General features: G+C 41.3%; 3 protein-coding genes across 8 annotated transcripts in view; 2 read left to right on the forward strand and 1 right to left on the reverse strand.

Moving 5' to 3' along the window:
• The window catches only part of cdon (cell adhesion associated, oncogene regulated), an 86,080-nt gene extending 84,871 nt beyond the window's left edge, over positions 1 to 1,209 (forward strand). For 2 of the 3 annotated variants that reach the window (XM_077565960.1, XM_077565962.1), the window contains 2 exons: positions 97 to 383; positions 682 to 1,209. In XM_077565960.1, coding sequence (XP_077422086.1) covers positions 97 to 383; positions 682 to 827 — 433 coding nt within the window. In that variant the 3' untranslated portion in view covers positions 828 to 1,209. The remainder of the gene's footprint in view (positions 1 to 96; positions 384 to 681) is intronic. The other variant, XM_077565961.1, reaches the window with a different exon arrangement.
• An 883-nt stretch (positions 1,210 to 2,092) lies between these two features.
• Positions 2,093 to 3,704, reverse strand: LOC144051727 (uncharacterized). Its single transcript, XM_077565097.1, has 2 exons — positions 3,620 to 3,704; positions 2,093 to 2,454 (listed from the first exon to the last, which is right to left on the reverse strand). Exons 1-2 carry the CDS (start codon positions 3,681 to 3,683, stop codon positions 2,093 to 2,095), a joined length of 426 nt encoding a protein of 141 aa, XP_077421223.1. The 5' UTR covers positions 3,684 to 3,704.
• A 1,685-nt stretch (positions 3,705 to 5,389) lies between these two features.
• The window catches only part of bcl9l (bcl9 like), a 29,550-nt gene continuing 19,441 nt past the window's right edge, over positions 5,390 to 15,498 (forward strand). Inside the window, exons 1-4 of one of the 4 annotated variants that reach the window (XM_077565956.1) lie at positions 5,390 to 5,475; positions 5,701 to 5,754; positions 12,021 to 12,123; positions 13,291 to 13,722. The gene's annotated coding sequence lies outside the window, so the exon portion shown is untranslated. Of the gene's footprint in view, positions 5,476 to 5,700; positions 5,755 to 12,020; positions 12,124 to 13,290; positions 13,723 to 14,688; positions 14,939 to 15,498 lie in introns of those variants that run through there. The other 3 variants (XM_077565955.1, XM_077565957.1, XM_077565959.1) reach the window with 3 other exon arrangements.

Raw genomic sequence — 15,498 nt, forward strand, 5'->3', positions numbered from 1 at the left:
TTTTTTCTAATCCAGTTCAGCACATTTCAACTGAATTACGCTTTTAAGTACAGTGTATTGGCATTTGAGTCCACAGCTCTCTGTGCGGCTTTCCAGGTGTTACAACGAGACCAACGGCGTCCTCTCGGGCGGGACGCTTCCCCTCATGCACCGAGTGGCGCCCTGCCAGCAAGACGGTCTGGAGATGGTTCCTTTGAACCGGCCGGCGCCGTCCCTGTGCCGCCACCACCACCCGCCTGCCGGCCCGCAGGGAGAGCGACGGGCCAGCGACCTTGACGACCTGGAGGTCGCACACCTGCCCGACGAGCACCGAGAGTCGCCGCCTTCGCAACGCTCGTGTTGTCTCGACGGACACAACAAAGAATGTCCAGCAGATGACACAGGTGATTTCATTATTTTAAAAACATTTCATTGTATTCAATAAATAACAGATGAAATAAATAAATACATTTCTTATTCATTTAATTAACAAATGAGAGCTTGTCAATATTTTTCATAAATTGATGAAATGATTTATTTATTTATTAACATATGAAGTCCCTTCACCAAGAATGTGTTTTTACTAATATCGATAAATATAAACATAATTATTTTAAAAAATAATGTAAATTTTACGATACAAGTCATTAAAATCCTAATAACATGTCTAACGCATTGATTGGTTGTTGTTTTTGTGCACAGCAGAGGAGGATCTGGACTGCACGGATCAGGACGGTCCGGTGCTGTGCTGGGACAGTCTGGGCCTTCCGGACTCGGACTGTGACGAAAAGCCCGGCTGGATGTCCGGCGGGGGTGAGCTGATCCAGGCCAGCCTCCAAGAGGTCTGAGTTCCCTGCGGTGTGGCAGTTGGAGTGGCGGAGCTGCTGTGACAATATTACAAAGAGGACCTGAGAGAGGACAGTCAGAGGACCTGAAAGAAGACAGTCAGAGGACCTAAGAGAGGACTTTGTCCGACATGGACGTCAAACTGTTGCGGCCTGCGGCGACTGTGATGGAACTCCTAAAGACTCCCTAGATTACTTATTTATTTTTTCTAGTAGTAAACTATTATTTCATATGAATGTATCTGTGTCAAAGAACAAAGTTGTCAGTCTTTTATATTATTTATGCTTTTTGTTTTTGCCTGAGAACTGTTTTGTGTTGTCGGAGATTTAGCGACTTGTAAAGTTTTGTAATAATATAAAGAGAAGATAAGGAAGAGTAAGTCAATTCACTGTCAGCCTTCCTTCCTTTCTTATATTTAACTGCACGGCGGTGTTTGCATGTGTGAATTCATGAGTTAGTGGTTGTAAACAGGTGAGTAAATCATTTTGAGGTCGAGTGACATAGTAACTTTGGTGATTGAGTGCATTTGTGAGTGAGAGAGGAAGCGGGTGATTAGAGTTAAATTATGGCATCAGTGTTAATGAGTTGGTTATTGAGTGGGTGTGTGTTAGTTTGTGAGGTCAAATAAATGAGTGTGTGAACAAGGATGTGAGTCAGAGTTAGTATGAGTTAACGATGAGAGGATTTTGAGATTGATTGAGTGAGATTGTGAGCTAATTGGTTAGATTGTTCACACATTGCAGTGTTTGTTGGAGATGTGGTTAGTTGGTCGGTTATTGATTGACAGTGCGAACGTAAGTGATGGTGCTAGGTGGAGTTTGTGAGCGTGTGAGGGAATTGATTAGGGGTGGTAAGTTCGTTCATGAGTTTGAGCGTTTTACTTGGCTTGTGACTGAGTGAAATGGTTGTTGGCTCACAATTTAGAGTTTTGTTAAAAGAGGTGGAGTTAGTTGGTTGAGTGTGTTAGGATTTGTGAGTTAAAGTTTATGAGTGTTATCAGATGAGTTAGTCTTACTTGGCGTTGTTGGCAAAGGAGTGATTAATGTGCCGTTTGTAAAGTAGTGAGTTAGTTGGTGAGCGAGTTAGAGTAAAGGGTGTGAATGAGTTGATGAATCAGACTCAGAATAGTGACAGTGTTATACAGGGAGTGAGTTAGTTGGTTTAGGTAAGTTAGTGATTGTAAAAGAGTGAGTGCGTTACAAAGTTAGAGAGTGAATGACACTTGAGTAACTTCTATGATTTTATTTGCATGAGTGTGACATCATCATCAGCCATGCTCCAAGTCCAGCCTGGTGGAGTAGAAGGCCACTCTTTGCCCGTGGTCCGCGTTGTACAACGCCTGGCAGGTGTACGTGCCCTCCGCCTCCCGCTGCACTTCCTCTACGACCAGGGCGGAAGAGTTGGCAGGCACGCGCACGCGAACCACGCCGTCCGGCTGAGCCTGCAGCACGGGCCCGTGACCGTAGTCGCACGCCAGAGCCACGCTGCTGTCCGAACCGTTTCTTGTGAAGCCCCAGATGAAGATGGACGGCGGATCGGTGCCGCAGTCCAAGCGGACCGAGCCCCCCGAAGGCGCGGTCACGTTGAAGGCCACGTACTCCACCTCCTCGGGGTTAAAGGAATCCAGAGCTAAGGGTATAACAACACTGTTGGTTAGTGAGTGAGTGATCGAGGAGAGTTCGTTTCTGGTTGACTAAGTTGGTGAGTGAGTGACTGAGTGAATGAGAGTGAGTGAGAGAGTTAGTTTGTGGGTGGCAAAATTGATTGGTTATTGAGTGAATGATATTTTGTTTGCGTTTGACTAACTGGTTGGTTATGAGTGGGCAAGTTAGTGAGTGAGTTTATGGGTGACTATTAGTGAGTGAGATTTTGTTTGTGGCTGACTAGGTTAGTCATTGATTGAGTTAGTGATTGCCTGAGTTTGTGGGTTGACTAAGTTGGTCGGTTATGAGTGAGGGGGGAGGGAGTTAGTTCGTTTATGGGTGACTATTAGTGAGTGAGATTTTGTTTGTGGGTAAGTTGGTTGATTATTAAGTGAGAAAATGAATGAGAGTTAGTTTGTGGGCGACTAAGTCGGTTGGTTAATGATTGATTGCGTTAGTGATTGGCTGGCTGTTGGAGTTGGGTGATTTAGTGAGAGGTGGAGAGGTGACTTAAGTTGATTGGTTATTAGGTATGTGTATAAGATTTAGTTAGTGGGTGACTAAGTTTTGGTTGGTTAGTAGAGTGAGTGAGTTAGTTTATAAGTTAGAGTTTGTTAGCTGAAGAGGTGGTGAGTTAGCTGTTCGAGTGATGGCATTAGTTAGCGAGTGAATGTGTTAGGTCAAGTTTGTGAGTCATTTGTTCCTAATCAAATCATCTGTAAGCCATTTATTATTTTTTAAGGATAATGTTACACGATGAGTTTGAATTTGAGTATTGAGCTTTTTGGGATCATTTCACTTTAATACAGTATGTAGGCAATTATCAACTATGTGTGGGTTTTCTGTTTTGAATTTGCAACAAGGCTCAGTCTCTATTATTGTCTCCAGGTATTGCATTGACATGCTGGGATGGATTATTTCTCTCTTTGGCATTCTGGCTTGGTGACAATGTTCACATGCAATTTCTGAGAACATAAGTTGAGTCACATGTTAATAAGTATCTTGGCGAAGAGACCTCACAGTTTGCCCGGAATGTGCCAGTTCATCTGCCTCGGGCCTGTTGGATGCGTCCCGTTTGATCGCTTTGGAGGAGGCTCATCATTTGGACAAGAAGGTGCGCCGGGTCTCTGTAAAGTCGCTCGGGCGCTCACCTTGGAGTGGAAGAAGCAGAATCCAAGTGGCCAGCAGGCAGACGAGAGGAAACATCCGGAACATGCTGTCACAACCGTGGTCACAATTTCTCTCTACCGCTGATTCTTTCTGGGACGTGTTTGAGCTGCCTGCTAAAATATTTAGTAGCGCTCGCTGCAGGTTGTCGCCATTCTTCATGTTTTATTCAAACAACTGCTGCATGTTGTCATGAGAGAACACGAGCTGACTTATTCATGTAATTTGTTTTTCATTCTACAGTATGTAGCTGGGCTGCAAAAGTGCACCCGCGGTGTGAAGACGAGCGCAACCATCAGCCTTCAAGTCGCTCCAGGCTGAAAACATGCGAGCAGCCCATAAAGTTGCTCTCATGGAGGCGAGCCCAGAAACAAGAGAAGGCTCTAATTAGTCAGCACTCGCAGTTTGACTTGCTTTGGGCCAGCGGAGCCACCGCTCACTATTTATAGACAAACATGTTGTAAACCTTATTGATGATACCACGCAAACGTGTTGTTGGCCTGCTGCACAAACAACACACACAATACACTTTGTTACTTTGTTGGTGAGTGAGTTTGAAGTTAGTGAGTGATTTAGTTCACAAGTTCTTCTTGTATACACTCTTTGCATGATGCCTTTGTAACTCAGTGAACTTCATACTAAGTCTTAGCAGCAGAAGGTACAACGCGCTAACTAAAAGCTAAGTATGTTAAACTGTGATTTAATCTAATACCTGTGCAGTTAATCACAATGATTACAGATTATTTCTATTGCCATTCATTCCTGTGTGGGGAATCCATCCAGTTTTCGGGAACGGCTCATGTTAAGTGTCAAGTGTGGAAAAGCAGAGCCAGTTACGACAAAGCTGCGTACCCCGAAAGGCACAATGACTAATGAAAGTACGTCTTAATGTGTGGTCCCTGCAATGGAGCAAAAGCATCCCAGCTGCAAGCAGCATGCCACTTAAGCAGTGTGGCTTGCTTGGGAAGGAGGTAAGGACCTGGGGGCACACGAAAACAAAAGGATGTCAACATCAGGACACTTTACATCGGTGGTTCTCAAACCGGGGTCCTTATGAGTTGTAGCTTGGGGTTCTGTAAAAATAATTACAAAAAAAATATATGTAGGCTACTGTATTTCAAAAAGTGCATAGCTAGAAAATGAAACAGACATAAACTAATTACTCTTCCCTTTGGACTTATTAAAAAGATCTGGAAAGGTAGTGACATATCTTGTAACATATTGTTTAACTTAATATCGGAAACATTTACAACTTTATTTTGAAAAACAAACAAACATTATGCTTATAAGTTTATTGCCATGGATGAGGAGAAAGACAACTCTGTTTTTCTTACATTAAAATAGGATTAAAAGTCATCTAAATCTAAGTCAACAAGAGTTTTAAGGATTAGGAACTTGTTAGATAAATATTCACAAAATCGCAAATGCTAGAGGTATTCGTTTGTGACTTTGTGAGTTAGCAGCCGTGTAGAAAAACTCTGTGAAGATTTGAAAAACAGTACAGATGCAAAATTCTATTGATTTCATGTCCCCCTTTTGCAAGAGTGTCGCTTGCTTTGGAACTACTTTGTGCAGTGACCAAGATTTATTTTTTAAATCAAAATATTTAGTAGAGTACTCTATAAAATGTTATTTTATAAAATCACAAGAATAGACACATAATTAAAAAATAAAATAAAATCTAAAGAAAGAAAGAAAGTTTGTGCATCATGATTTTATTTCTTCTTCTTCTTCTTTTTCTTCTTCTTCGTCTTCTTCTTCTTCTACCACTACTACTTTTCTGTAAGTTGCTAATGCTAATATTGGTCGTTTTTCACAGAGGATAAAGAAACATATGCCTGTAAGTATTTGTTTTTATTATCTGTCTAAATGTGTTATTCCAATATTTATGTTCAAATATCCGTTGCTAAAGGGTTGTAAAACCGTGACTGGCGATGCTAACTGTTAGCATGCCAATGGCATTTTTCATTATATGTTAGCATAAAGCTAGCGGTAATGGCTAAGCTAAGCTGAAGGTAATGTCGTTTGGTTATATGAAACGTGTGAAAGACTGTGTCATGTTTAGGTTGAAACTTCATCTGGGAGTGGCATTAATCAACATGAGGACTCTTATTTTGAAGTAAGTGGAATTGAGTTTAGTGCCATCATACAGTGTTTGTATCTCAAGTTTGGTTGGCAAGTTAGGCAAAAAAAAAAAAAAAAAACTTAAACATGTACGTTAATTTGGTCACGTGTATCTCAAGGCACCACTGTACAGTCAGTGGTCCCAGCAATTCATGGGGGTAGGGACCCCATTATAAATGCATTGATACAAAATAATAATTTTTGAGAGAAATCAGATTATCTGACGGGGAGAGCTGAGGCTAAAACCCCCAAAAATCAAACGTGTGAGGCACCACTCTCACCATGCTGCCCCAATCTAAAGTTTAAAAAATAATTGTTTTTCCCTGAATTGCACTGACTCTGAGACTCAAGACAATAAGTAGTGTGATTGAGCCTTGAGTTTCAGGCAATATTTGTCCCTTAAAATCAGTTTCATGTGTTCCGCATGACGCTGCCAAAACCAGCCATCGTGTTGCATTTTATTTGCACGCTTCAGGACTTGCTGTGTCGAATTTGTCTAATGAAGACGTCAGCGCGAAAGTCGAGCATGAACGTCAGAAATGGAGAAGGAACAACAAACTTTTTATTGTTTAGTATTGTCTGAATGCAAATCAATCATCAGTCCCTCCGGCTCATTTAATTGTTGTTATATGTCAACAGTTGAAATAAGTTCCAGATGAGAATTAACTGGGTTTGTTTGCGTGAAGTCAACACAAACAAGCAGGAAGCGTTTGCAAACGCTTTGCTTTGGCATTAAAGCAGTTTTGGCTCTTGCGTCCATCTGACGCAGGACCAATTACAAGTCTCCAAATCATCTGCAATTCATTTTTTCATAGTCTTATCTCTTATTCATAGCCAATAAGAATTTGGAAAATGCTATTGGGGCTTATTTATGTAGTTCGTAGTTCTTTACGCGTCAGGATGAAATGTCATCAGAACATTTGATTTCTGAACGCAGCCAATTTGATTGCAATAACTTTCTGACTGACTTACCCGTGAACTTTCATTTCATTTTTCCGCTTATTTCACTCTTTGAAAGAAAAAAAAATGAAAGGGGACAGAAAGAATAAAACGTGTTATCAGGCCCTAATCATCACAAAAAAAAAACACACAAAATGAATGACAGTAAGCGGTCAGAACGGCCTCAATGTAACAATTCTATCAAATAATTCAAATTTTTGTGCTATATGTATTTTTCCAGTAATTGTGCTTTTATACATTTAAAAAATAATACAGATAGGCTGAGAGGATTGTTCCACAAACTGACACCTTTAGTTGAAATTTATTTATTTTTTGTTCTGTATTTAGGTTTGGAAAAAATATTTGTTCCTTTAAATTTGTACTCACTTTCCCTTTAAATTTTTTTCAATTTGTATATTAACTGGTAAGATTTCATGATGGGCTTTATACAATGTTTTAAGGCAGTTAAACTCCATCAATTCATTAAATTTTAAAGTTTTTATTTTTATTTTTTTTGTTCTGTAGAAGAAAGATGATAAACTGAGGTGGTTTCTGCGGGATCGGGTTATCAACAAGCTAATCAAAACCCCACAAAAGATTTGAGGTTCTTGTGCCCCACGCCGAAATGCACGTTTATGTTTCTGGCAGCAGATGAGAGAGCACATTCAGACACTCATAGCGGAATCTGACCGTATCTGCGCAACACATTACAGCCTTCCAACATGTGCACTGCAAACTGTAGTCCCGCATAGACCAGGCAGGGACCACCTGGTTGGTAAAAAGTGCCAGACGAGTTAAAGTGTGCCCATGTTGGCGCTGGTAGCTTAACGACGTGATGCAAATCAGCGTTTTTTTTAAACTTTTTGGCTTACAGCGGGGAAAGACTTTCAAAGACCACCCCATAAGCCTATTGCTAATTAACCCTGACCAACGCGTGTCCCCCAAATTGGTCATTCATGGATAAATAATCAGGGATGTGATTTTTCCGCTAATTCGCGGAATTCCGCTTTTTTTTATCTCCCGCCCAAAAAAAAAATTTCCGATTTTTTATTATTATTTTTTTTTTATTATTATTTTTTTTTTAGTAGTTCATTGTGTATGCACATGACTCCGACAGATAACATCTTCTGCTATAACAAAGACATTTGTGGTATGCTCTAATATGAGTTACTTTTCATTTGGTCATGATACAATTATTTGTTCATGAAATTTGAACTCTTCAACATTATTTATGTGTTAACTTAGTAATCACATTAGTTAGATATGATGATATTCTCAGTGATAGTTTTTAAAAGCAAAGGCAGTCCAATGTTTTTGAATGTGACTGATTTTGAGTTGACTAAAACTGCCATTTTATATGGGATAGTTCAATATACATTGATACCTGGACCTAGCTGGGTGCCAGCGGCCCCCACACCCCTGGCTAAATTTTCAGATAATTTCACTTTGGTCAAATCACATCCCTGAAATAATAATAAATAGTCATTAATTGCATTGACCCGAGTTTGAGAAGTACGACTTTAGCGCTTTACAATCCTTTACCGCTCAAAGTAAATGTTGCTCTTGTTCCCGCTCTCATCTTTCGGGTCATCGTTTCTGGTTGACTAAGTTGGTGAGTGAGTGACTGAGTGAATGAGAGTGAGTGAGAGAGTTAGTTTGTGGGTGACAAAATTAATTGGTTATTGAATGAATGATATTTTGTTTGTGTTTGACTAACTGGTTGGTTATGAGTGGGTAAGTTAGTGAGTGAGTGAGTTTATGGGTGACTACTAGTTAGTGAGGTTTTGTTTGAGGGAGACTACTAGTTAGTGAGGTTTTGTTTGTGGCTGACTAGGTTAGTTATTGATTGAGTTAGTGATTGCCTGAGGTTGTGGGTTGACTAAGTTGGTCGGTTATGAGTGAGTGAGGGAGTTAGTTAGTTTATGGGTGACTATTAGTGAGTGAGATTTTGTTTGTGGGTGACTAAGTCGGTTGGTTAATGATTGATTGCGTTAGTGATTGACTGGCTGTTGGAGTTGGTGGGTGATTTAGTGAGAGGTGGAGAGTTAGTTGGTGGGTGACTACGTTGATTGGTTATTAGGTATGTGTATAAGATTTAGTTAGTGGGTGACTACGTTTTGGTTAGTTATGGAGTGAGTGAGTGCGTTCGTGAGAGATAGTTTGTGGGTGACTAAGTTGGTTGGTTAGTATGCATTATTTCGATGTAAATCAGCGTTTTTTTCTAACTTTTTGGCTTACAGCGGGTAAAGACTTTCAAAGACCACCTCATAAGCCTATTGGTAATTAACCCTGACCAACGCGTGTCCCCCAAATTGCTCATTCATGGATAAATAATAATAAATAGTAATTTATTGCATTTGCAAATTGTTTTGCAAGCAACCAAGTTACGGCTCGTCCGGGGACCCGAGTTTGAGAAGTACGACTTTAGCGCTTTACAATCCTTGCCGCTCAAAGTAAATGTTGCTCTTGTTCCCGCTCTCATCTTTCGGATCATAAAAACATGATGAGTAGAAGCCAGTTGTCTTGCTCAAAGTTGGGCTCGGGAGATTTCGCTCGTATTAGAGTGTGTTGCAACGCTGAGCTTTTATTTTCAGCCTGTTCCCCACACGGGCGTGATCGCTGAACTTGGGGGGGGGGGGTGTGTTTACGTTGAGCGAAGCATAAAGATGACAAATATTTGGCATTTGTAAAGCAGCTGATTCAGAGCCAGTTGGATGTAAACGTGAAAAATAATCACAGTATAGTGGGTTAGTGATTGGGCCGCAGATACCCCAACAATTTCTGCCTAGCAGCAAGCGACTCTTGAACTTAAAAATCATGTGACTTCTGTTGATTTACGCTTTGGCATCTGCTAGAGACATGATTTATTTCACTTGTGAAGTTTTTATGATTGAACGGCAAACATTTTTGGTTGTTTGTTGCTATTGGAAGAGAATTTGGAACAATAAAAAAAAAGAAGTCAAGACAGTAAAAGTATGTTTCCAGGTATGTAGTCTACCTCTGCTTGTGTCAGCTTCTCGTCTTCCTTCCAGCTATTTTAAGGGGGGTGAAGACATTAAAGCATTACATTTTCTTTTTCTTTTTTTTTCTTCCCCGGAAAACTAACTTGAACTCTTGAGTTCTCAAGAGTGGTGTCGGCATCTGGAAGCAGTAGAAGTCTTGTCTGGAAGATAAAGTAAGGAAGATATGAATGCCAATGTCCAGTCTGGGATCAATTACACAGAAACTGGGGGGGGAGGGAGCAGATAGTATATCTCCATGTAGATCCTCACACACACACACAAACACACAAAACAAACAGCTTGGTGTGTGTGTGTGTGTGTGTGTGAGAGAGAGAGGTAGTGCTAGTATGAGTGTGTGTCAGAGTGTTCAGTGTACATCTGAGTGTTGTGTGTATGTGGTTTTTGTATGGCCCCACCTTCCCTGCCTCCTCGGCCCTTTAACGAGAAGCTTGTGGCAGCTCCAGATGTGGACGGCCGCCCGCCGCCGCCAGAGCCGCTGGCTCACGGGACCACGTGTTGGATCAATAGCGAGTGAGACCTGTCTCTGCGGGCGCCACTCTTAGTTAGCTTGAGAATCGGTTAGTGAGTGATATTGAGAGATTTGATATTTGGGTGAGTGAGTGAGTGAGTTAAATAGTTGTGAATTAATGATTCAAGAGTTAGTTACTGGTGTAGTTAATGAGTTAGTTAGGTGAGACGGTTAGACTTTTATTGAATTTGTTGAGTGAGTGAGTTAGTCAGTCAGTCAGCCCACTTAGTGTGTTTTTTGTAAATTAGGATGTGAGAAAATGGGTGAAATAGTGAGTTAGTTAAAGATTTAGTTAAATGAGACAGTGTTTTGTGAATTAGTTTGTGTGTTTGCGAGTGATTGACTGACTGAGCGAATTCATGTGTTATAGTCAATGAGTAAGTGAGCCACTTGGTGTATTTTTGTGAATTAAGCAAATGAGTGAAATATCTGTTAGTTGATAAGTGAGCCAGCCAGTTAGTGCCACAAGCAGTTGTGAAGCTGAAAACTTAAATCAAGACTCGCTACCTCTGCTGTGTGCTGTACTGCAAAAAGAAGAAAAAAGGAAAGAAAAAAAAGGAGTTCTGCTGCCATCTAGTGGCCACTTCCATTTCCTTAGCATAACCTTTTTTTTGGTCGTCTTTTTGAATGGATTTTTTTCCCCTTCCAATGTATGCAGTGTGTGTGTGTGTGTTTGTGTGTGTACATGCTTCACCTCGGTGTTATTGTGCGAGGTAAATTAGCTTGTTTCTATTACAAAAAATAATCATGACATTCAGCATATACAAAATAACGTCATAAGAATACAAATTGTCGTTGAAAATGGCAAGCTTAAATTATGCCGAACATAGAAAGCAGCAGACGTTCCTGCAGGTAAAGTGGCTCCACACACAAAGGCAATGGAAGGGCAGAGCGTGTCGCCATGGAAACCATCAGCTTCTTCTTCATCATCATCATCATCTCGAGCCAACACTTACTAAGACACTTGAACAGTCGTGCAGACTGAGAGTACACCAAAACAAGCCTCTTAGCGTAACGGTATATACTTTTTAAAATGTGTTCGGCGCTGAAATTGAAAGAGTCCGCATTAAAGCATTTCATGATGTAAGACTGGCACATGTTGTCTTCACGGCAGACGTCTCATAATATTGCACATTAAAGTTGGATAAAAATTGTACCTAAATACAAATATATAGTTCTAAAAGAGGAAATGCAAATGTTTTGTACTTAAATGATGAAATGACTAAAGGAGCAGATCCGGATACTTTCGTGTGCATGGCACATGTTGTTTCAATGGGCTTCCGCCCGAGTGGACGCACCTCTGCGTTTATTTCCTGCAGTGAGCCACACTGACATTCTTGTTTGTCTCCTCTCATCCCGGCCAGTTTCCATGACAACACGACTTCACTCGCTCATCCTCTGCTGCCATGCATTCTCCTGACCTTCCATCGCTCTTTTCATTTTCTTCGCCCCCCAAAAAAATAATAAAATAGCGGCACCCAATCCTCTTCTCATTCCCTGACTCTAATTGGTGCTCGCTGCATACCGACGGGAAAAATGATGGATGCGCATAAAGTGGATGACATGTATACGATGACAAACAAATCTGCCTGCAGGCCATCTTCATCCCCCTGCTGAGGGACATAATGATGCCTCACAACAATCCTATCCATCTATCTATCTATCTATCTCACCAAAAACATCCAAAATTCATTTTCTTAATGCATATTTTTCGTATAAACACGGGAAATTTGAGCACAAAACACAACTATCTTGATATATTGTACTTGCTTGGTCTTCCCCCTCATTCAGAGGTGAGTGCCTTGACCACCTGGGGGCAGTATAAGACAGACATACGGATACACCACACTGGAGATATTAGCCGTTCTTCGCAGAGGATAAAGATAATATAACTGTGAGTATTGGTATAAGGTCTGTGTATATGTGTTGTCCCACTGTTTACGTTCAGATATTCCACGTTTACATAGATGCTAACTGTTAGCATGTGTTCCCATTGTATGTTAGCATTAAGGTAGCGGCGTGCTACTGTATGTGGTTGTTTTGAATACACGCTGTGTAGTTATCTTTGTAAACATCAATGTAAAAAACCCAATGCTAGTTCAGTACTTGATTGTTTTTTATATATAATAAATCTTGAATCCATTTATGTATTGATTTGCCAATATGTTTGCTATTGTGGTTGAGTGCAACTGCACTGATTCACACCAACAGCTGCTTCTGATATTTCGGTTAGCATTTTTAGCCACATTTAGCTCTGAGCGTGATGCAGCACAGCCCTCCAGAACCGCAATAATAATAATAAATGAACAAACACGTTGTTAAATGACTACATGTCTGGGGATGTCAATCAAAAGTGAACATTATCATCACAACTGTTGCTACATCTTAAATTAGACCAGGGATGGGCAAAGTGGTCTTTTATAGCCTATGCGGTCCTTTAATTATTTTATTTGATATGTAATGGTTCTTGAATCAATTTAGACAAAAAATGTTAATTAAAATCCAGCGGAGTAAAACACGGCAAAATAAAAGCATTATACAAATACATACACAAAATAAACAGTTTAATTAATTACACATAATTACATTTAAATATGAGGGTGAATAATATTAGATTCCAATGCTGAACACTTTATTATAAACAAATTAAAATATATTAAAGGAATATAAAAGTATGTATAGAAATTGTTTTAAAAACAAACTATTTTACAAAGTCATTTTCACATCATTTACTACAAATAAGGTAATGTTTGTTTATTGACCTATGACAACAGTGACGTATAGTGACAAAGAACAATTAAAAGCTCTTCCACTAGATGGCAGAAGGCACAATTAACCTGTATATCTACCTGTTGCCACGCAAACAACAAAATAATAGCTTTATATTCAACTAAACCGGCCCAAATTACACAATCTAAGTACATTTATGAATGAATTTAAAGCAGATCGTGATTATGTCGGAATATTTACTTTCTGTGGCATTTATGTATGGTTGGTGTGAGATTTTCCGAAACGTGACAATAAAGGTAGGAACCCCCCCACTTTTTTTTTTTTTGGACAGTGCGGGTGTACCTAATGAAATGTCCAGCGAGTGTCACTGTGGGAAGTCCACACGGTGACACTCGTCAGTGACTTACGGATGCCCGTGTGGACATTCTCATGATTGTCAGCTCGTCGATGGCGACTCGTCCTGCTTGGGAGTCATGAACCGCGGCGAGGCGACGCGTCTCCGGATTTCAGCCCAAACTTCCAGCCAGACGTGCCGCGTTTTGCTTTGCTAGCTGAGGCTTCGTAGGTGGTCGAGACTCCCGTGTTGTCCACTCATCACCCGACTCCAGCACTCTACTCCGGCGAGCGGGTTCAGCGGCTGTGGCTGCTACGCGCGCCGGCTCAGCGAGCGCTGTCGGCGGCTTCCACCCCCGGGGAATGTCGGCCCCTGACGTCGGCCTCCTACTCCTCCTCGGGTGTCCACACAACCGCCAGATGGGGTAGAGTACGCTGCATGTTTTACCTCTAACTGTCACACAGTCTTGCTTAAGTGAAAACTTTGCTCTTTTTATTAAATTTAATTAAATGTTTGCTGGTGTTTTAAAACAAAGTTGAGTTCGCGAGGGCAGACGTCAATTAGCATGCTAGCTAAGTTAGCATCTGACGCATCCAGCTCGCCAGAGTGAGCTTCCACGCCACCGGCCAGCGTCCCTCGGAAAAAACGCCACACTCCCCCCTCGGGCTATAGGAAGAGGCACTCGGCCGACCTCACGCGTAGCCAGACGGATGCCATTCACCAACCCGTGCTCTCCATAACCGCTGCTTCGTATTAGCCTGTCGGCTAGGCGGAAGCGGCGGCGAAGCTGCGCCGAGCCGTGTGGGGTGACAGGCGGCTGACACTTCCACGCACAGCTGGTGTGGCAATGCGGCGACTTGCCATATTATGTGTGACACTTTAATGCAAACATTACTTGCCATTTTATCCGTTTCACTTTTTTTCGTGTGTGGCGGTGCCAAGAACTCGCGTTTTGGGGAGAAATCGTCAATACAAAATGTTCCTGCACGCGTCGTGGCGAGTAAGAACCGGTCGAGTGTGTTTGCTCGTCCGGTTCTTGGCTCGTTTTCCCCGCCATGCGCGTGTGCGTGCGTGATTCGTCGACAATGACAACAAGCCAGCAGCCTGTTGCATGTATGGTTGCCATAACGCTCCTGCTGCTGCTGCTGGGCTTTTGAGTGCACGCGCACGCACGCGCACACAGACTGCGTGTTGTAGCTCCCATATCCCGGCTAGCTATATTTAGCCCACTAACAGAGTTTGCAACTTGATCCGAATTGTCTTGCACAGCTCAGTGGCGGGCAGTGCATTCGGTACTTGGCCTTCAGTGGGGACTTTACCGACTTAATCCACTTCTTAATATCGCCACTATCATGTTGCAATCGTAGAAACCATCAATAATATTCATAAATGTAATATAACAGCACATGACTGTTCCGTGGAGCTCGACAAGTTCATAATCAATATATGGTTGCTAAATTGACAAAACATACAAATAAATAAATAAAATGCATCATAGACACCAGTGATTCTGCTTAGTTACAACAGGTGTGTATTGCTAGTCAAGGTTAGCTGTAAACAAGATCGCTTTAGTCAAATAATTAGACGATGATAGAATGCGGACATCATTGAGAGCCACAGGCCCAGAGGAGGAATTTGAAATCTGGTTGGTTACAGTGAAGCTCTGCATATTCGTTGTTTGGCAAATTTAGATAAAAAAAAAAAAAAGATTTTGTGTTATTTGATGAAAAATCTCATGATTGCTGTTTTCTGGTAGCATCTTCGTGTCAAGGACGTGAGTTTAGGAGTTTCAGTTTGACACAAGTTTGCTGCTAAGGATAATTCCCACAGGGAAAAAGAAACAATTAGTGATTTTTTTTTTAACTAGGAAGCCACAAATGGGCGTCAAACCCTGCATATTCGTTCAGATTCAACATTTGCCAATTTAAATCATTTGTATGTGGAACTTACCACCTATTCATTCAAAGTAACTTGAGCCATGCAGTGTAAATCAAACCTCAGATTGTTTAATTGACCACAGATTTTATGTTAATATAGTAGATTATACCTTGTTTGGCTGCAGTTGTATAGACAGCAGGCGGTGCACATGGAAAATGCAAGTGAGATCACATGAGGGAGGCGGGGGGGACTCAACTTCCTGTATCTTCTGTCTACAATTGATTTTGAAAGGAAAAGCTTGTGACATACAGTCAGTTAATCGTGATG

The sequence above is a fragment of the Vanacampus margaritifer genome, chromosome 5, assembly GCF_051991255.1.
Source record: "Vanacampus margaritifer isolate UIUO_Vmar chromosome 5, RoL_Vmar_1.0, whole genome shotgun sequence".
Lineage (NCBI taxonomy): Eukaryota > Metazoa > Chordata > Actinopteri > Syngnathiformes > Syngnathidae > Vanacampus > Vanacampus margaritifer.